General features: G+C 46.5%; 1 protein-coding gene across 2 annotated transcripts; it reads right to left on the reverse strand.

Annotated features, from left to right (window-relative positions):
- Positions 1 to 1,427: 1,427 nt before the first annotated feature.
- LOC108941833 (formin-like protein 1) lies at positions 1,428 to 21,719 on the reverse strand. Of its 2 annotated transcripts, none has more exons than XM_018764701.2 (26): positions 21,163 to 21,719; positions 15,392 to 15,475; positions 14,034 to 14,111; positions 12,810 to 12,883; positions 12,424 to 12,507; positions 12,167 to 12,262; positions 10,890 to 11,019; positions 10,285 to 10,361; positions 9,420 to 9,513; positions 8,849 to 8,923; positions 8,323 to 8,433; positions 7,891 to 8,040; positions 7,578 to 7,679; positions 7,014 to 7,263; positions 6,387 to 6,728; positions 5,684 to 5,808; positions 5,113 to 5,315; positions 4,496 to 4,730; positions 4,206 to 4,274; positions 4,031 to 4,111; positions 3,583 to 3,712; positions 3,237 to 3,400; positions 2,685 to 2,786; positions 2,485 to 2,592; positions 2,266 to 2,380; positions 1,428 to 1,593 (listed from the first exon to the last, which is right to left on the reverse strand). In XM_018764701.2, the coding sequence occupies exons 1-26, from the start codon at positions 21,304 to 21,306 to the stop codon at positions 1,502 to 1,504; spliced, it is 3,315 nt and encodes a 1,104-aa protein (XP_018620217.2). In that variant the 5' UTR covers positions 21,307 to 21,719; the 3' UTR covers positions 1,428 to 1,501. The 2 variants fall into 2 exon arrangements, with proteins under 2 accessions (XP_018620217.2, XP_018620218.2); XM_018764702.2 differs by having other exon boundaries at positions 10,890 to 10,998; positions 21,163 to 21,706.
- Positions 21,720 to 21,987: the final 268 nt, after the last annotated feature.

A 21,987-nucleotide genomic window follows, 5' to 3' on the forward strand; every position in this document is an offset into this window, starting at 1 on the left:
TTCATCCCGATTCATCGACCTCAGCTATGAGATTAAGAAAGGATCTGGCGCTCTCTTGTCAACAATCTAGCACTGCTGGTCACTGTAAAATGTAACAACACGTGAAATGTAATAAAGCATAGTAAAGTTCTTTGTGTCAAGCCACTTGTGTGTTTCGGCCTTGTCGAAGTGATGTTTCAAAGTGGAAGGAAGGGCGCTCTACACTGCTTAGGGCACGGAGCCGTCACTGGAAGGCGTGGCCACCCCTTTTGACAGGCGGCAAGGAGCCCCCACCCACACACCAACTGTCTCCATGGTAACTGCAAAGCCTAAAGGTGAGGGAACCGTCGTTAACATTGCAGCAGCTTCCTTAGTGTTTGTGGTTGGAATTGCCGCTATTCTTGGCCCCAGTATAAATTGGGCTGAAAAGGAGTAAAACTGAAATTTATTGCAAATACAAAATACAGGTCTTTGTATTTTGGGAAAACACACAAAAGGGAAATCCAGCCAAATTTCTCCCTCTGCTGGAATAACCTTGCACACCATTTTCTTTAAACACAATTCCAGCACTGTACAGTTTAAAGTTACTTTACATGAAAAGTTATGTTTTCTTTACATGAAAAATAGAGCCAGAAACAGGAATAAAAAAAGTACTTCAGCATACACAAATAACATTTTTCAATACTTAAAATGAACAATTGTCAATTTATTAAAAAAGTTATTTCAAATATTTGTTACAAATTTATTTTTTCGGAAAATAATTGTACAAAGTATGTACGATACAGTATAGCGTGGACCTTCGTAGGCCTATATTTGGTAAGCCTTTTCTGTACTGTACAGCTGATTTACATTTGTCCATTAGATCGATTCACAGAATAAGCAACAGAAACTGAAGTAGTAAATTGTTTCTACAGTGTTCTTTGCTTTTGATTCCTGCAAGTAAATCCTTTCTTAGTCACTTGTCAGGTAATTCTCAGTATACGTGAGGGATGTGTTGCCAAATGAAACATGCATCCGTTAGAGATGCACAGAGTGTTTCTATTCCTCTTTTTCTAATGAAGGGCCCAAGAGAGAGGATATTTTACCTGGGGTCAGTAAGATAGTTCTTACTGAAATGTCACTTACATCCAGACATTGGTCCATGTTATTTAGGTGACCTTGAACCCTGCTCAGCTTCCTGCTGTCTTTTATTCGCAGGATTGGATGACTCAGATCAGCTTGTTTGAATTTAGGCATTCAACTCTCACAGTGTGATGATGAGCTCACGATGGAAGAAGGAAAAACGTTGAAAGGGTTGCATGTCTGTGTACGTTATATAAAGGTGATGGTTTGCTAAGACTTTTTGTAAAGTGTTACCACAGTTTCAGCTGAACCTAACCTTTAGCTGCTGCTGCCGAGCTGGGGAGGAACTCCAAAGAGCATTTAAGGAATGTATTATTTAAAATATATATATTTATATGTTGTGTGTTTTGCGCGAGCGTGTGTTTGCTCGCTCGTGCTTGCCTCCAGAAACGGCACGGCATCACTCGGCAGATCCCTGGACCTGCTGCCCATTTGGTTTCTTGGCGTTGCGCCACCCTCCTTCTGTCCGTCGGTACGGCTGGCTCCTCAGGTCTGGGGAAGGGAGAAAGATGGGCTGAAAACTAGACGGGCATCAAAGGCGTCAACGTGGTTTCCCAGCGTGCATCAGTAGGGGTTAAGCAGTGTGGTTTTGCTGCACTTCTACTGTAAGCCATGGCGAAGAATTTCTAATGCTGGAATTATTGCAGCTGATTTCAAAAACGCTGTCCATGCATCTGAGTGAGTAAGGGCATCTGCTAAGAAATTAATAACAAATGCCTCAGGATCATAAGCAAGCCAGCACACTGACCTTTAAAAGTTACTAACCATCTGAGAATCTAGCTCACTCAACATTAATTCTGCATTAGAGAGTGTCTCAATCTTTATATCTGTGGCCTAATGGTCGTATCTTTCTGCGCAATTACAGTGACGCAGACAGAAGAAGTGAGTGGGGAAGGTGATGGGGAAAAAAATTAAACATTTGGGGAATAAATGAGAAGGAATGGTATCAAAATGGCACCAATTTAGTAAATGGACAAAGCTATTATATAAGTGTAGAACCATAATTCAGTGGCATAATGTAAGCTTGAAAATAAAGCTTGAGTGCTTTCCAAACTGACTGCTGCCATTAACACAAGGAGCTCACATGTGAAGAGTTTCATCAACAGCTTGACATAGTGGGGTGGCTCCACTGGAAGCACCTTCAAAACAGCAGGCGGTTTGTACCTGTGATAATGTCCTCAATGGCTCCGTCCTTTCCCTCCCGCACCTGTGGCTTCACCTGCCTCTTCTTCAGCTCAGCTATCAAGTCCACCTGGGGCATCTTAGGCATCATTGGCATCTGTCAAGGGAAAGGAGGGGCAGGTCAACCCCTCTCACATTTGTCAAGAGACACAACTGGTCTGGTCCAATGAAAGTATTCATAACATGAGGTCCTACACCTACCTTGTTTCCAGCTGGAAGTTTCTTCGAGGGAGAGGGTGATGACTGGCCACATTCCTCGCTCGCCATGGCTTCCTCTTTCCTTCGCTGCTCGTTCTGCTGCTCGGCTTGCTGAGAGCAATAAGGGGGAGCATACACAAACACCTGTAAGTGCAATGCATTAAACATATCCTCAAAGATCACAAACTGTACGTTACCCTTACCTTGTAGGCCTTAATGAATCTCACGAATATGGGGAAGAACATAGAGGGCGGAGTGGTTTTTGGATTTTCCCCAAAGTATTCAACCACTGACAGGTAGGACTCCTGATTGAACAACAAAAGGGTGACCAGACCTTCAGATGAGCAAGGTAACTTCTGTGCTGAGTAATGACCGTGACTGCTACAGGCACTATGAGTCAGCATTATGAGTAAGCATTGTGATGAGTAACGGAGAGATACATGAGTACTTCGTGATGGTTTTGGAGAGAGTGTCAAAAGTTTGAGTACACCTGGGCACCCCTGGACAGTTCCACAGAATGTGTTTTGGACAAACTGGACAGAAGAACAAATGCAAACCACAACTGTCGTTCATCTAGGAATTGCTGTAGAAGAGCTGGGAAGAGATTTCCACTAATTTCTCACTCAAACTCGTTAATCAAATGCCTCATGTAAAAGACTTGCTCCCAGCAAGTGCAACTCAAACTTTTGACTGGTACTGTAAACACCACATGGATGAGTAAGGTGTGATTGTAATGCGTGCAGTTGAGGCTCAACCTGAGCAGCCTTGCTGTCTTTGAGTAGGATGTCCATCAGTTCATTGTTTGTTTTCAGGAACTCCTTCAGCACCGGGTTATCATCCTGCACTAAAAACTCCTTCCGGACCACCTCCATACCCTTCTCCAGAGAGCGTACGTCCTGCAGAATGCTGTCCAGAGACACTGGTGCGCGTGCGCACACACACACACACACAACAGAGTAAAGACACCAATTACCTCTTATCAACAGAAGCGTGTAGTAATAGACTAAGTGAATGAACCATGTTTGTATTTGGGTTTTACAGCAAGAACTCTGGAAGGAACAGGTTGAGGAGAAGAACCGTGATGACAGGCAATGCCACTACCTTGGCCAGCCTTGTCGACAAAGTGCAGCTCTGTGTGGAAGGAAGACAGTTCAGGGTACTTCTCCTGGATGATGTTTACGATGAAGTGAAGTAATGTCTGTTTGCGGTCTGTGGACTTAGTATCCAGCAGCTGATGGTCCAGGAAGGAGAAAACAATGTAAGGGCACTCAAGAAAAAGTCAACTGTTCCCTTCCGTGTCTAAAGGCTGCCTTTATGCAGTAGGCTTCAAAGAGTACCTTGAGGCCTAAAGTTTCCCAGGAAGATAAATGCTGGACCTGAGTCACTATAGCAGATAAGTTTGGTTTCTACAGCACAGGATACATTTGGCTAACCCAAATATCAGGTATTAATTTGTGTATACAATGCATAATTTAACTGGACAGAATATTACAAGTGTCTGAGCTTTGGATCTTTATGTAAATCATCTTTGTTTGTAATGGTTCCTCACCATGTCCAGGCTCTGTAAGCGAAACCCATAAGCTGCTCCCCTCTTGCTGCTGTTCATATAGTTCCCAAATGCCAGCACAATCTGGAAAAGACCAAGAAGAGGTAGGGTTAAGGCTTTTCAAGCTTGCTTATTATACATGTGGACACTGAACACTGGCCACATTTCCATCTCTTACCTCAAAGATTTTTTTCAGCTTGATAGAGGACTTGGTGGACATTGATGCTGCAATGATGGCGTTCAGTTGCTATTGAAAATAAGAATGCTTACTTAAACTGCTGGACCCTATTATAAGTTATTACTGCTTTCGTTATCTGTTTCTTTAAATGCACAAATGTATCAAGACCTTAACGTATGAAGTATGAATCAAATCCCACTTAAGCTGCTTTTACATCAGGTATAGCAGTTCTGGTAAAACTGAATGTAATGGTGCTAGGAAAAGGCCCATAACAATGAAATTCTTTTTACCGGCTGCAGCCGCTTCATACTTTCTGGGAAATTGCCCATGAAGGTGAGCGTGGCAATCCTCTGGCCCAGCCGTGGGATCTTCCCGAAACGCATCATGAAACGGTCCTCATCTGACAGCTCGTCCAGCGGGCGCCCGTCCCGCTCATAATTCTGCATCAGCTTTACCTCAAAGTCTGTGGGGATGAACCTTTCAAGAAGTTCCAAGAAATCCAGGCTCAGGGACTGTTGGTCATACCTGGAAAGAAAAGGAGAGATAACAGCTTGGTAGGATCGTGGCTGAATGGTTTCTGGTTTAAATCCCAAAATGGGGTTGCTATCGTAAATACATATGCTTCATCATTCTCGGTGTCGGCGTGCTTAGATATTTTGGCATCTTAGAGACACGGACAGTGTAGAAAGCAGGTGTAGGTTTTGTGTTCCAACAATGTTACGAGTGAAAAATAGACAGCGCCAAAAAAGAGTGAAGGAGGACAAAGACACGGCAAAATATGAACAAAGTAAAGGAGGGCGTGAAACGCATGGCAAATGTGGAGATGATGTGCAAAAACAGAAATGCTCAGGAGAGCAGTTTTAGTGTTCATGCATCTTGGGGAAAGGTAAAAGATTGGTATCCATACTTCTCGATGGCGGTGCAGATGTCAGATGCACTCATGCCCCCCTTGCGCAGCGTGATGGCCAGGTTCTTGGCCCGGTTGGTCTCAATCAGAGACACTTTTGAGGGGACATTCTGAGCCACTTTGATCTTTAGTTTGCCCAGGTCGGCGGGAGAGCCCTGGGCCTTGGTCTTAAACTGTTCTTCAAAGTTATCCATGTTCAGCTCCTGTTAGAGTAATGTCGGGTAAAGTCAGTAAACTGGCACTGACTCTCTGATACAGGCTCAAAATAATTAATCCAGTATCCATTTTCCTGCAGGTAATGCTTTTTATCCAGAGTGAATTAGAACAGAGAGAGTGATGTTACTAAACATAAACATTAGAATTAAAGGTGCAGCTGGTGCATGGTGGTAGGACTGCAACCTTTGGACTCAGGACAAATCCCAGCTCCAACTGTAGTACTCTTGAGTAATGTACTTACTATGATCTTCCTCCAGTAATAATTACCCATCTGCAATTGTAAGTAGCTAATACCTGTAAGTAGCTCACGACAGCTAAGCATCCTGGCGCCGACACGGCAGTACAGTCGTCCTACCTGCAGCACATGGTCATCGTCCAGCTCATTGAACACGGTGCCCGTCACCTGGTTGGGCTTGAGGGCCTGCCAGTTAAGCAGGGGCATGCGGTACTTGGTCTGGATCGACTTCTTCCCCTTGACCCCTGTCAGAGACCAGGTCATAAAACACTGAGAAAGAACCACATCCTTGGGCTCCACACCAGACTACTGAGGTTAATCACTTCATACTCCCTGAGAAACGTTTTAAAAGATGAATTCAAACAGACATTGTCACTTATAATTACCATTTTCATAATTTTTCACCTCCGTATAAATGTACAATTGTTCAGATTTATGACCCTTTTAAAATTATGTTATATAGGGTTGCCAGTGGAGATATCACTTTCATTTAGCTGCTTGGACCCTGCCCTACACTGCTGACCCCAGCTTTTATCATTATTCGTGGGAGAATCTATGACTCAGACGCTGACAGTACTGTTGGGTTTTCTACCTCTGTGGTCTTGGTACAAAGGATGAGAACAGTAGAACTTGATTATCATTAAAAGCATCTGGTTTGCAGCACATAGTTAACATAGGTCTTTGGAACACAAGGTTTTTGTAGAACATCAAGATGTTCTACAGTAACTCAGAGATGTTCCCGATGAAGGGAGGGGTAATTCATGCATTAGACTGTTACTTATTACTTACTTTTTAGGATCACCAACATGCATTTTCAGCTTACCTGAAGCGCTGTTTCCAGCTGGCAGGCCTCCTGGAGGAGGTGGTGGTCCACCTCCGGGTGGCGGAGGTGGTGGGGGAGGTCCAGCTCCTGGTGGTGGTGGAGGTGGTGGGGGAGGTCCAACTCCCGGTGGCGGAGGGGGTGGGGGAGGTCCTCCTCCCGGGAGTGGCGGAGGTGGTGGTGGTACACAGGAGTCGGGCAGTGGAGGAGGTGGAGGAGGACCAGGAAGAGAAGTTACGCAGGGCTCTACTGCACCTGGCAGCGGAGGAGGAGGTGGCGGGGCAGGCGGAACAGCTGTGGGAGCGTCCTGACCAGAAGACGGTGGAGATGGTGGAGCTGGAGATGCTGGTGCCATATGGGAAGAGAGTGTAAGTGTGTATTGTTCTCACTCCCGTGTGTAGACCTTGTGAACATACAGGCTGTCTTAACCTTGCTGTACTACACTGAAGAAACCTCAGTATACTGTATTTGCAATCATCACTGGTAAGTTGACTACATAATTATGTTTGTATTGTTCCAGATTCTGTTGTGTGTGCTGTTTCACACTGCATTGTTTCACTGATGATTCTGCACAGCGGTCCAAACAAACAGCAAGTTGTTCTACTGAGACAGATGGTTGACTGGGCGAACCTGTTTGAGCGACAGGTGAAGCGACAGTCTCTATGATCCTGACAGGCACCACCTCAATGTCCAGTCCCCCAGAGGGGGTGCGTCCCAGGCGGATCAGACCCCGTTCCTGCAGCTCCTGCACTTTGAGCTCCAGCTCCGAGGGGTTCTGGCATGGCCGCTCACGGTCCTTCTCCCGTTCCTGCTTCAGTTCCCGCTCGCGTTCTCGCTGCTGCAAGGAGCTCACCTGGGCGCAGGAGTCGCGCAGGTTTTCCTGCCGCGTGAGTGCAAAGAGACACCGCGACATGAGCATACTGGAACGTGGGAACATTTGCAAACAAAGCGGACAATACTTTGCATGTGAGCACAAATTTCCTGGAAGGACAAAGGAGGGTTTGCAAAATTTCCACCCATTCATTCTTCAGTGAATATAGCTTCATGTAGCTTGAGGTGAAATAGTGACACAATTAAAATTAAATAAATCTAAACCTGAAGGAAAGCTGCAATGCAAAAGTGTCCCTAAAAATAATCGTTGGCATTGTAGCTGTGAGTGACTTGTACAGGGCAGTCGCCATGAACGCTCATCACCTTGAGCATCTCGTTCTCTTTGGTGACCTGCATGAGATGCTTCTCCAGCTCTGTTATCTTCTCTATGGCCTCCTTCTCTATCTCCTCCAGCCGGGCGGTCAGCTGCAGCACCGAGACAAATGCAAACATATGTCACCATGAGGTCAGCTCCAAACACTCTGGTCATCATCTGTAGATGCTTCACCTACCTGGGATGGGAGAACGGGAGCAGGTTATGTTTTTCAAAAGCTGTGCGGTATGATTCTATGCCTATTCCCCGTTTGTGCTTGCACTCAAGTATTTCTGTGTGTGTGTGTGTGTGTGTGTTACACACCTGTACGTTGTGCTCTCTCAGGTTGTCCACATGCTCCAGGAAGCCATTCTTGTTCTCAGCGTCCTCTAGCAGAGCCCCCACATCGAACACATTATCCAAGTACGCCTGGATCTGCACCTGCAGCTTCTCACTCTCCGTCAACTTCAGCTTCTGTCAGAGAACACACCCCACACACAGGCTGAGACTGCAGATTTCTACCACAAGATGAAGCTTAAGGTGGCATCGTTGCATTGTTCATGCAGGCAGAAGCCTGTAACAGAAGTTCCCTGTTGGTCTTTTCCTGCTGGGGATTAATGACTCTTGCTGTTTTCTGATGTTCTTTACATATTAATGAACTCATTTCTGGTACTTTGATAACACAGGATAGGAGTAAGACATTGGCGTTGTTTTGTTGAGGAGTTACATGTTTCAATGTCAGATGTTCCAGCTCACCTCCAAGTACTCATCCAGCCCGTGGCGGGTGAACTCGTACTGCAGGTGCACACGGAAGTTCATGTCCTCCACCGAGTGGACCACGATGTTGATGAACTGCATGCACGCCACCTGGAGGAAGAGATAGAGGTGGAGAAAGGAGAGGGGGCGGTGAGTCACACCACATGAATGACACCTGCCCGTGATGGAGAATGATGACTTTGTCTTGCAGTTGTGTTGAAATATATATATGTGTGCTTCATCCAGAACCACAGGCATAAATGGAGAGGCAATTACTGAATTGCTGAATTGTAATTGAGAAGTGTTTCATTTCAGCAACTAGTGCAGTGGATGCTTGTGTTTCAGCAGATTAATTATGACCTTTTTCTGTTTTACACCTCTGTGCCAAACACCCTCTTTAATGTTCAGAAGACCAGTGCTTAAGATACATAGGAAGGGTTCTTTAGCTGTACTTGCTAGTCTCACACACAGACTTGCTGACCAAGTGATCAGCGCTCTTCGCTCTCAGTCCTACAAGTCTCCTTACCATAAAGTCAATGTTGCAGTCTTCATTTCTGAAATACTCCATGAGTTTCTCAAAGCGGTTCTTCTCCCCAGTGACCTAAGGGATCAATAGAACATGGCATTGTCGGTCAGGTACACTGAGGCTCCCAAAATCTATTTTTCCTCCTGGGTCATGTGTCCTGAGAATCTCTTTGAGGTTCTGGAAGTTTATTTATTGCCCTACTAGGTCTGATTTTTGGACAATACAGCAAAAGACAAGGTCACTGTGACATAGGAGCCATTAATCAAGCTACAGGTATGGCTACAGGTACCAACAGGATGAACCACTTCTTCTGTGGCTCTGAGGCAGTCAACATAAGTCAGACTTATACTGATTTCTTTTCCAGTAGGAGACATGGAGACTAAGAAGGCAAAGAGGTACAACTCAAGGTATACATTTACATCTCTTCTGGAGACACTGCTATAGCTGCAACGTCTACAGAGCATGTAGTCTGAAGAAGGGTGGATTTCAGAGAGTTGTAGGAAGTAAACATCGTCTTTCTTTTTAGGCCACTGCAGAACAAATTGGTCGACCTTTTCGCACACCCACTGACCTCTTTGAAGTTGTCGAATGCGGCGATGATGATGTCATGACCCCCTCTGACGAGGCACACTGCAGCCAGAAGCTCCAACACAAGCACCTTGGTTCTATGGACAGGGACAATATGGAGGTAATCCAACAGCAGCATCCAATCTCGTGCCCACACACACACACACACACACACACACACACACACACACACACTTCAGCTGGAAACACAATATGAACATATTATCGACTGACAATGAACCCCAATATATAGTACCATAAAACAAATTCAAACAGACCATCTTAAAGCCATACAAGTTATCCAGCAACACACTACAGTACATCCTTGCTAAATTTGTCTGCCTGTTAATCATTATTACCCTGCAGATGGACATTCAGATCACTTAAGTAATTTTGACTTGCACATTATTTTCTTAGCAGCTTATCATCTTTGATCTGTGACATATTTTCCCGCCTGATGAAATTACAAATAGTCAAAAAAAGTAAAAAAAAAGGGAAAAAGTCCTTCTTTGTTGAGTTAACCTCTGAAATATTTAATCTGGTATTGCACTGTGTATAAGTGTGTGAAGGGAAAGGGAACATGGGCTGCGTATTTGTAGCGCCGAGATTACTTAGAAAAACCACCGAATGGCGATTTTATCCATGAGCATATCGATCCACCTTTGTGTCATAAAATCAATGTGTTGATGCATTATAGTCTGTTTTCTATGAAAAGTAAAACAAACAGAATGATTCATGCTGTTTTTAATCCATCAACACAAGGCACACATTGTAAATCCAGCCAAGACGGCGTACCCAGCTGCATGCACAGTTAATCAAATGCACGCACACACACACAGACACACACACACACAAACACATATTGTTACCGGGGGTTTTTGTTGTTAAGGCTGAGCGTGATTTCATTGACACACCGTGGGTGGGTCATCACCAGGTTGAACCCAGACTGAAGAACACAAAAGAGCACCACTGTAAATACAGACTCCGCACCTGTAGATTCTTCATTCTATGGGTACAGAGAGCTGACACCTGGGGTCAGCAACACACTTTCCCATGACCTTGTGACAAATAAGCAGTGAAAGTGTGAAGAATTGGGTTTTTAAATTGGGCAACAATGCCACATAAAGGTTTTTAGTTGTTTCATACTCACAAGCTCTGTGATATCATTGCACAACAAATACAAAATAAAATTAAATGCTTAGGGAAACCAAATGGCACTCTGTTGTCATTTTCATCCCGTCGTGAATACTCAGAAGGATATATTTACTCCCATATGATTCGAAAAACGTACGGAAATTTGCGTTTTCCACTTTCTGATCATTTGTTCAATGTGACTCTGCGAATAACGACTCCTTCAATAACTTTGACTCTTTGAAAGTACAGATCTGGAATTTTGGATGTGGACTTTGTGCAGATATTGTAGCATTTTGGCTTGTTGGTCAGACAGAAAAGTAATGGTTTTACACACACACACCTGGTAGTTCATGATGGCCCGCAGACACATGATGCAGACGTGGACATCGTCCTTCTGGCTAACAATACGTGAGTGTCGCAGTGCCTTCCGCCCAGGTAATTGGGTCAGTCTGCCAAATCGGAGGATTGCACTGTCAGATACAGCAACATGAGCAGAAGAAAGGAGTAGCATACACAGTGCAGAAGAGAACATAAAAACATACAGCTTCATAAGCTTTATAAATTTATTGCTGTTTTTGTATTTATTTTGTGTGTAATGCGTATATGTTTATTCATATGTATACTTTTCTGATGCGTAGCCATTAAAAATTTCAGATTTTTTAAATATTTATATATAATTTATATTTGTATTCGTAATACAGAGCTTTTCACTTTTTCCACATGTACCTATATTCTTTAGCTCTATCTATACGTGGACAGCAAAGGTAATCTGACCAAGAAAACAACGTAGCATACACACAACAGAGCACCGGAGTATTAACTTGCATTCTTACCCAGCACAACTTTATTCTTACACATGCACACACACATAGGTGTGGACACCAGTACACACACACACACACACACAATTTTGTACTCATCAAAGCAATCGTAAAAAACGGCAGCTGCTACTCGTGCTTCACAACAGCAGCCCTACCCATCCTGCAACACAATACTTTTCAGCTACTCAATAAGTGAGCTCCCTTAACTCACAATTCTGTCATTAAATTCGAACAAAAACAATTTGATATCACGATAGCAGTAGATCGTGTTCTGATGTGGCTCGTGGAGGTTTGAGCATTTACGAAAATGGTTGTTGAAAAGAAACAAGGTAAACCACAAAGATGATACTGTGTGATGGGTCCGTTAGGGTGGAGGGCCTCATCACCAAGCTCTTTGCACCCGTACAAGACCACCTCAGCTTCTGTGTGATGCACTAAGGTTTTGCATCTGCTGGTATACAAGAAGCTCCTCTGAACCTACCATATAATGTTGGAAACCTGCCGTTTAACCCTAATTTTGAGTCTTGCACGCTAACGTCAACTACGAAGTCCTCCTTCAAGCTTCATGTGCTCCGGTGTGTTAGCTCTTGTTGGCTTCTGGACAACTTATTCAGCATTTGGTTGGGTCATTAGCAAGCCGCATGACAGGATTTTGATGCTCAAGCGCCAGAAGAAGCGACTGTGAAGTCACACAGCTGAAAGCGTTTCACCTGCGTAGAGAGACTAGCGGTGTGGAAACCACGTGAAGATATTGATAGGGGTGAGAGTAGCAGGCTGGGGTCGTGCCGGGACTCACCGGACTGTCAGGGCACGGGGCATTTTGCTCTGTGTCTTGGTCAAGTCCTCAATTGATTTATCCATTACTCCGTTATCCATGCTGTCCATATCATACCTGTGAACACGGCCAAACAGATATGCACACGCTCAAATATGCAAACATACTAAACAGATTAAATCAATAGCCAGTAAATCCCTTACCTTTGACTGACCAAATTAATCTCGTTGATCAGTGAAAGTGCAATTATGGCTGTGGCCCTCCCTTCAGATACTCACGTAACAGCACACTGAGCGAAGGACAGGTAGTCCACCAACACATCGAGACCTTTGTTTTCCTCATTGAGAAACTCTTGCGCCCAGCTGTAGAGAAGGGCAGCAAGACTTAGAGCTCTCAACACAGCCATGGACCACACTTTCATTAGCTTTGACTTTAACAGTTTTAATGAGTTTCAAGTTTTATACTGATACTCTGAGCCAAAACTGGGATTATGGCAGCATGGCATTTAAAGCATTACTCAATACAACTACTCAACACTGGAAGCTGTTGATGATCTTATTTTTTCAGTGTCATCAGGAAGCAAAACTAGCTGTTACAGGGCAGTGATGTAAGTGTGACCCTTAGACAATGGGAAGTGAGCTTTAGGGGTGTGCTGAATTCTTACCCGATGTGGTTTGTACGCAGAGAGATTTCCAGTTCTCTCAAGACTTGGGTTGACTCCTTGACACGGGCCTTGAACTAGTAAGTACGAGAGAAATTGAGAGCTGAGGTCGGTGAGCAAGACCATTCCTGACTTCTTGGCGGAAACAAACACAATAGAACATCGTTTCACCAGCATGGAGGAACTCTTTAGCTTTCACGGTGACCTCGTGAGGAGCCTTTCACATACTGGTCATGCAGTAAGGGTTGTCCCTTCAGTTTAGGACATCTTGAATTCTTTTTCGTTTATGTTTTATTTGTAAAACTTTCACTTTCTTGGATCAATATTTAAAAGAGAATAAATGTCCACAAGACCACCTATTGTCCTATAAGCAGTTATGAGTGTTTAAACAAAAAAACAAAAACTTTTACGTGGGAACTTTACAGGGATCCCTTACATCCAGCTCATACATCACAACGCTATTTATATTTATAATTATATCTATTTATCACATCATATATCTTACTCACATTCCCTTGCATTTGTATAGAACATATCTGTACATACATATAATGCCTATTGACTATTTTTTGTATATTGTGTACTTTATATTTTTCTATATTTTTTATCCTTTATTCACATATTCTATCTTCTCATCTGCGTCTTGTCACTGTCATTCTGTCTGTGCTGTGGAAGTTTCTGTCACCAAGACAAATTCCATGTATGTGTGAACATACTTGGCAATAAAGCTCGTTCTGATTTCTGATTACATGTACACGTGTGTGTACAGTACTGCAAGTTATTCATTGTCGGTCCAAGAGGGTACAGCCTACGACATTTTTGTGCCAGCTGAGCAAAGCATGACATGTGAACAGCTTACTCTCTACATTAAATCCATTTAACTTCCTTGCCAGACATTTACCAGTGAATGAAGAAGTGAAAAACTTGTAATTGAATAACCTTGCTTTACTGTCTTCCACTTGGTTTAGGTTCGTTGCTCTTACATAAGTTGCCTCTTTGTGTGACACTATAAAAACACCCCAGCGACTCATAATAGGAAGCTTGGAGTCATCTGAACTGAGAATCGCATCTAAAGAAACAGAGGAGCAAAATCACTGCAAGTAAATGAAGGGTAGAACAGGTCTTTGACACACCATAGCCAGGGATGGGGGATGGGATGGGGTGGGGTGGGGTGGGGTGGGGTGGGGGGGGGGGGGGGGCGAGCAGTAAACTCTCACTCAGCCTTACATTGCGGGATCCTTGGTCCAGGTAGCCTCTGATTTTCTCCAGGTAGGCTGAGGGTGGGTTCTTTACCTGGAAGCGCTCCTGTTCGAATAGAAGCACTCCCATTAAGAGATGTTCTTTTTGCAGCCTTTACAGATACTTTTACAGTTTATCATAATGGCTGGTTGTGTTCTTTGTGCCATTCTAAGGGAACATATAGGGTCTTAAAATAACAACCGCTTATTGTCAGCATATGTACAAAGGAAGTGCAAAATCATCTCCACATGCTTCACAGCAGAGAGAAGCACCTTGAAGATTTTCTGCTGCAAATCAGAAAGTGGGGGAGGAGAAGTGGGGGTGACGATGTATCAAGAGTTCTGTCGGAGAGCAAGGAAAGTCGGAAAGAACGAAAGAAAGAGATTGTTTTAACCGCAACCTTCTGCTGCCATGGCAGCCGCAGGTACGAAACGCTCTCCTCCGCACTGAAGTGCAACAGCTGACTTGCCACGGTTGCCATGGAAGCAAACAGTAACGATAACATAAGCGGTACAGCGGAATTGTTATGGGCTTACTATGGCAACTGTACAGGAACATGGGCTAAGACCACACAGGATGTGGTTACTGTGTGTCCCTCCTGCCCCCAGAATGCAGTCTTTCTCAGAACCGACTCTTAGCGCATCATCTTCGGAACAGCAGGTAGGCGGTTAATGCTCAGAACCAGCTTTTCGATGCTTAGAAACCATACTGGCGTCTGCCAGATTTGACAAGTGGTGTCAAGGAGAGCCCTGGCACAGCTTGTCTCATATGCCACCCTCAATTACTTAATTCTGCATTCACCTATTAATGAGTGTCACCAAATATTATAGATGGAACTACTCAGATTCTGGATTTCCAGCGCAGTGTTTCAGCACTTGATGGAAGTGATGACATATATGAAAAGCTGTCTGTCTGTAAATGAGTATTCATTTTCTTGAGTAATGTACACCACAGTAAAATATTACATTTACATTTATTCATTTAACGACGTACATCTCGCTAGGAAGATTTACACATGGCTGAGTACTCAAATCAGCTATACCGGCATACAGCGGCAAGGTTAAGTTATTAAATTATTAAAATATCCCTCTAAATGTCCAGTTTATGGCCTTAAACTACCTGTACTGCTTAATTTTAAAAATATGATAGTGCAAGATTTGATTCCGCTCCAGTATTAGTTGAAGGACATCTAGTAGAGAGTCACATTTTACATTTGGTGGTGTATGAATGATGTACACGGCTGGTGCGCCGCTTTAATCTGTTCCAAAAAGGAGCGCAGCTAGGAAGGTGACGAGACAGCGGTTTTTGATGCCACTGATGGAGATGGAGGCACTGGCCCGTCTCACCTGATCACAGACCAGCTCCCACTTCTTCTCGCTGTCGTACTGGCTGAGCAGCTGGGCCTTGTCTGGCGGCAGGTTCATGGAGCTCTGCGGACACAGCCAGCGGTCATTTGAAATCCACCATACATATCAAGAACATACGTATGTACTTTGTGATCAGGTATATAGGTATATAGCCATACGTGTGTGGGTGACAGTATGTGTCAATGTGTCTGTTTTGTGTGTGTGTGGGTGTGTGTAAATATATATATACTATATATGATATACACATACACACACACACACAAGGTGTTCACCACCCAGACTTCCTACCACAATTTACTTTACTGAAAGTTATAACTCGTTTCAGTTGGAATTTTTTCGTGTGGTTCTTAGCACATTCGTGGGCCATAATCACTTTTATTATATAAGAATCTTAAATATAAAACAAGAATCCAGCTTTGATGGATTATATACACACAGTACTGTGTTAGCTCACATGTATGTGTTTCTCTGTGCAGTTTTGTGACATTTCTATTTTTGAACGTTATCAGTGTGAAACCAGACCTTTACTGAATTTCTCTTCAGAGGTCGCAAACTAGGACAGCTGTTAATAAAAAGTGAGGATTGCAGCCATCCACAGGTAGCGCGTGTAATTAATTAATATATATATATTTTTTTTTTTTTTTTTTTTGCGGTTAAGCTCTGTTCGTTCCCCGACTCGTTTTCAAAGCATGGAAATTCCATCCACAATTTAATAATTTAATCAGAAAGCGATATGCGACACCACTGTCTTCGGGGGGTTTTTTTCCATTCAGATCACCACCAAAACGATGGGTGACTTGTAAGAAACCAGAGCCAGGGGCTGAGCGTATGGCTCTGTGATGCACCGAGGGGGTGTGTCGGTCACAACTTGATTGTCATGACATGAACGGGGGTGGACAAATGACGTAGCCGGTGACTAACTCATCTGATGGGTGGACACATGGGTGGGGGGAGGCCTATGTAAATGAGGGACTCGTCATGTGTTTCACTGACATATTCCATCATTTTCACGCCTGTGTTAACGTCGTTCGGCTATTTCGGGAATGCTTCTAGCTCTGGGGCACTGCAGTCGCTGTGGACCAAATGAAGCTAAAGTTCACATGGGCGTTGTTTTTAACAAGCTCCTCTCGCGGTTTCTCTTCAGCGCATGAAAACACCCTTGCGTTTACGACGCTTCTGCAAACGGAACATGTGCTGCGGGATGGGCCTTTGGGCGGAGCGTACGGGCACTGTGATCGGGGGGGGTGGCGGAGGGGACGACCAGCACGCGCACGGCCTCCCTGCGCGTAACAGTCCAGGTGTGATTCGCTAGGCATCGTGGGGGTTCCTTCCGTCGACGGCCCCCGCTCCGCGAACGATTCGGAGGGATGAGCTCATGCCGTCGGTGGTGCGAACGGGCTCATGGCCACTCTGCTTTTGTTTCATTCGCAATGCTCCGACAGCTGGGGGCTCCTGGCTCTTTCAAAAGCCTTGCCAGTTCGCTCGGCACCTTCAGAGGGCGTGACCGAGAGACTCGTGAATCTTTGCGGAGAGTCTGCCAAAGCCAGGCGCCCTTTGGTGTGTAAACGCCGGCAGAGTACACGCGCTACCCCGATATCGCATACGCGTGCGTACATGTCCTTCAGTGTCACACGCTCACACGACGGACAGGCCATGAGGCCTACAGGTGTGTACTTCTACTCAAAATTAGCAGGACCGTTACCTGGAACATCCAAGGAGTTGTGAGTCACAGCAGCGAGAGCGAAGCGTGCAGGAGAAAGACACGGACAACTGGGCTGGGAATCAACTCTCCGTGGCCAAGTGCGTGTTCTTTTACTGCAGTTGCCGCATGGTTGCGGCTGGACTCCCCAGGGTGCGAGACGCAGCGTCTCCGTCACATGCAAAACGAAAACTAAGAATCCATCTGTTCAGATGCGTGTGTATAAGCCGGAGGGCAAACTGTGGCTGCCGGATTGTTTCGAAAGCCAAAACCACATGAACCCACTGCAGAGCCGGTGGGTATGTTCACATACGGAGGAGCGGTAAAATCCCAGCAGGGGCCCTGCTCTCGTACCTTTGAACAAGGCTGTTGTCCTGTGCTGCATGGTGAGAGCGAGGTGGTAATAACAGCAACAAAAATAGAAATAACAATAACAGTTGAAGGTTTTTGCAAGACAAGGATGAAGTAATAGTTCACGTTTTGCATCCAAGCCATGTTTTTAACGTGCAGTGGTACGGCCCGCGTGACAGCGCTCCCGCTACGTGGATATGCGCTACTTCGCTATTTCGGGGGAAAGAGACGGCGCGCGTGCAGCACTTGCAACACCGCAGAGCTTCCTGTGCGGACTCCGCCCCTCCGCACGAGGAAACGGCCACCGCCTCGTCCCCCTCCCCCCATCGCGGTCCCACCCGTGCTCTCGGTCTCCGCAGAAGGAGGGGCGGCGGTGGGTCAAACAGCCGCCTCGAGAACGTGCATCCTGGAAGAGGATGGCGAGTCAGCGCTACGTCGTTCCTCCCGGACACGCGCCGTCGTCCACGAGAATGACCGTCGGGTCCGTTCCCCGACATTGTACCAGCTACATAAGCGTTAGGGCCACGTCTGTGTCCACGAAGGGTCATTTTTATCTCTTTGCGTGGCAGCTTAGAACTTTTACTCGTACATAGGGCTCGTCGCTTTTACAGGAGGCTGTTGGGTTAAGCACCGCACTCAAAGGCACAGCCACAAGGTCCCCCCATAACCCGCTTCCCTTTCACCGCTGTTGTTACAGGAACTCCTGCCATCACTGGTGACATCAGTTCCCTGAAACCGGAGCCTTCGGTTCATGCACTTCCAAAGTAAGCGCGATGTGATGTGATGTAATGTTGTACCATGCAGTAGTGTTACGTAATGTGGCGCGTACCTGACTGAAACATGGAAAGACCCAGCAGCGCCTGTGAATGTACAGCCTCGGCTACGAAGGAAGAGCAGGAGGGGAATGTAAACACCGGAGATCGGCGATAGCAGTCGTGTGGAATAAAAGAAGTACCCTGCACTTTGCTCAAAGAGAAACTGCTTTTGCACATTCATTAACAAACAGCGACCTCAGTAAGTACAGAAGTAGCACTGTCAGAAGTACACGCTTTACCGTCGCTACCAGTATGAGGTGATCGTCCTCCCGTGGAGCACTGAAATGCCACATATGCTCATCGTTTTACATTGATATTTGTACTTTTATAGCCCCGTGACAATAGTCTCATACTGCCATAAGCAAAATGGTACAAAGCACATGTTGTGCTTGACACGTTTCCATGTGAAAAATGAACTAGCGGCTCGGTCAGGCTCGGCTAATTATACGTTCGACCAAACCAGCACGTTTCGCTGAATTAAGGGCAGCGTTGCCGACAACGTGTTTGCCCAAGTAACCGCGACAACCCATCCGGCGGTTCGAAGGCCATATTTATCCCGTGTGCCAACCCTAGCCGTCAGGTGCAGGTTCGAGCCGACCGTCCGGGGGGGAGTTGCGTTTATCGCTTGCTGACACATCCGTGTGGATGAAGAGCAAGTGCTCAGCGCCGTCACCCCGTATCAGTTGAGCTGCGGTCAGCCGGCTGCATTGCCACACCATCGGAGCCATGTCACAAGAGCTGACCCGGGCAGACATTTCTCAAGATGCTTCTGATGCACACGCACACACACTGACTGGACCAAAGCACAAAACGCAAGCACATGCTTGCTGCTCCAACAGCTAGACACGCCACCCTTCGCCCAGATCGGCGGGACGGTGTTCTCGCAATAAGCTCCCGACACGGTACGGCAAGGTGGCGCAGGGGGTGTCACGAGAGGATGTGGGTTTGATCCCCAGTCAGTCTGTGTGGGGTTTGCATGTCCTTCCCATGTGGATCAAGTCAAGTCGGTGACTCTAAATTGCCCATTGTGTGTGTGTGTGTGTGTGTGTGTGTGTGTGTGGCTGTGAAGAGGGTGAGCTAAATACTGTGTAGTGTTCATTGTAAAGAATAACTAACTGTGCTGCAGATACCAGCGGCCCAAGTCCCTTTGGTGCCACGTGTTTGCGAGGAGATTTGCCCTCGTGCGGCGACGAACAGGTGAACCGAAAAAGTCGATACGGAAGCCGCCTCCGTCACACGAAGGAAGCGGCGCCGTGATCCGCAAAACTTGTGACATCATTTCATCTGGGCCGTTTAAAAGCGACCAATGAGGGTCAGCTGGGTGGAAGTCTTCATCACCCCATAGGCTGAAAGACGCTACAGTCTGCTCACATATTGCAGCTGAAAAAATAATCCCACGTCATTGCCGAGCGTTAACAACACTATAGTGCTCAAGGTAAACCGAATAAATTTGGAGAAGCAGACTCCACTCACGCTGTGCTGTTCAGCGTTCCCTCCTCGTTATTCACATGAATATTTATGGGCGCGGCTCTGTGACTTTGGAGCTGGTTAGAGCTGCTTCCTTCGTACCCAAAGGTCATGCGTTTGATTGCCACCTCCAGCTGCAGTGCCGTTGAGCAAGGTACTTACCCTAAAGAGCTGCAGTAACATTAACCAGGGTTATGAATGGGTAAGTCGTTGTAAAGGAAATTAATACCGTGAGTCGCTTTGGAAAAAAGCATCGGCTAAATGAATAAATGCGATGTCCCGAGTCCATCTCCGGCACCTCACAGGAACCGCCACGAAGGAGCAGTCGACACAAGTCTGTTGCCTGCAGTCTAAAGCGTTTCGTGAAAATGGTGCCGTTTGCTCTGCGTGCCGCCACCTCTCTGCCCCCACACCCCAACAGCGTGCAGCCGCTTCACTCGTACGTCAAGCGCGGCCCGCTGCCCTCCGCCCTCCCCGTTGTGAGTCGGTCCCTCCGACTGCGGGGCTCAAACGGCGCCGTAACACTGCGCTGGACTTTGCTCGCTTCAGGGGCCTCCGCATAATGGAGGATCAGCAACCGATTTAAAGTACGACGGCTTTTAGAGGCTTTTTTCCCTTTTGACGCTTAAAAAAGGGAGGAAAACTGATGAAGCAGTACAGGCTCGGGCTGGAAGGTCAAATGAAGCAGAAACGTCGACTTTGTTGAGTGAAAGCGAATTAAGTGCTGAGCAGGGCTGCTGATAAACTTGTTTTTTTTTGAAGAAGAAGAATAAAGGCAAAAAAACAAGGAAACATATATATTAGAGGCTAAAACGAGAAGTGCAGCTGTCAGTGACACACAATCTGAGAGCAGAAGAAAGCCAAAAGCATTTCCTGCACCCATGTTCATGATGTGTTTACATGTTTAAGAGCTGAATCTTTGAACGCAGAGGAAGTGCAAGAATGTCGTTTTTTCTCAAACCCGTCGCCTCTTTTGCACATCGTTTTCGGCCGATTCGCCGGGTTGTCACCTCTCTGTTTTCAAACCCTTGCTGTGTGTTGCGGTCTATTTTCCCGTGTTTCGCCTTGAGAGTAACATGGATTTTGCGCCATCCTTAGAGGAACGGCAAGAGGGCACTGCCGTTCGGTGCCGAGAAATAATGTGTACGGCCTCTGGATTTAAGGCTCTTCTTCGTGTGTGCGTGGGAAATTAAACCCGAAAAAGTAGAACTTGGGGGATGTCCCAAGACGGGGAAACGCCCGGCGCCTATATTTAAGTTAGAAACTAAAAGCTTTAAGGACTTTTGTTGAATAAATGTTGTTCGTGACTTTTTGTTATCGTGCAGTTAGGATTTTAGAAGGCATTGTGAGGTCTGCACAGTAGACTAAAAAATGTGTGTGTGCGCATGTGTGTGTTTCTGCCTTGTCCTTCTACTCACCAGCACTGCGCTGAAGCGCGCCTCCAGCTCCTCATCGGGAGGCATGGGCACTTTGGGAGGCGCCGGTTGCTTGAGCTGAGGGCTCGAGGTGGGCATGCCCGCTTGAACCCGGGGCTGCTCCATGCCCCCCACAGCGTTACCCATCACTGCTCTTTTCAAGGCCCCCAGACCCAGGTAATCCAGGTTCACAAAGATGGCGACCAGATGTTCCGCTGGAGGAAAGCAGCGGAGCGTCGAGGAGGAGGCGACCGGAGCAGATGCACCTGTGAGTCCGGTCACAGGCACGGAGAGAGAAGGACCAAGATGAGCAGAAGGCGGCTGTCCTCGGTGTCTTCGCTTCGTCGAGGCGACGATCTGGCCGAGGCCGACATGGTCGAGGCAGTTTGTTCGCGTTCACACTCTCGCTCTCTCGTCGCGGGCGCAGGTCGTACCAAAAGAGCAACGCGCCGCGCAGGGACGCAGAAGAGCGACCCGCTGCCACCTCCTCCCAAGCGCGATTGCCTCAGAAGTTGGGCAGAAAGAAACCACCTCGGAGCGCGAGAGCAGCTTCACAGAAGCACCAGCGCAAACCGCAGAGGAAGAGAGAGCGAGAGGGCGGCTTCCTGTGCGAGGAGTTTGAACGTAGCGCAGGTCAGGAGGTGGGGCGCTGCCGGGGAGCCCAGGAAGGGGCCCTCTCCCGTGGAACGGGTGGCTCCCGGGGCTCTCCGCGATGCCCGCGTCGAGTCGAGCAGGAGCTGCGCTGGACGGGGCTGTCCCCCACACCGCAGGGATGGGCGCCAGCGGCACGTGGAGCCCCCTGGGGACAGAGGGCCTGGGCCGCTTCTC

Source organism: Scleropages formosus, chromosome 8 (assembly GCF_900964775.1).
Source record: "Scleropages formosus chromosome 8, fSclFor1.1, whole genome shotgun sequence".
Classification (NCBI taxonomy): Eukaryota; Metazoa; Chordata; class Actinopteri; order Osteoglossiformes; family Osteoglossidae; genus Scleropages; species Scleropages formosus.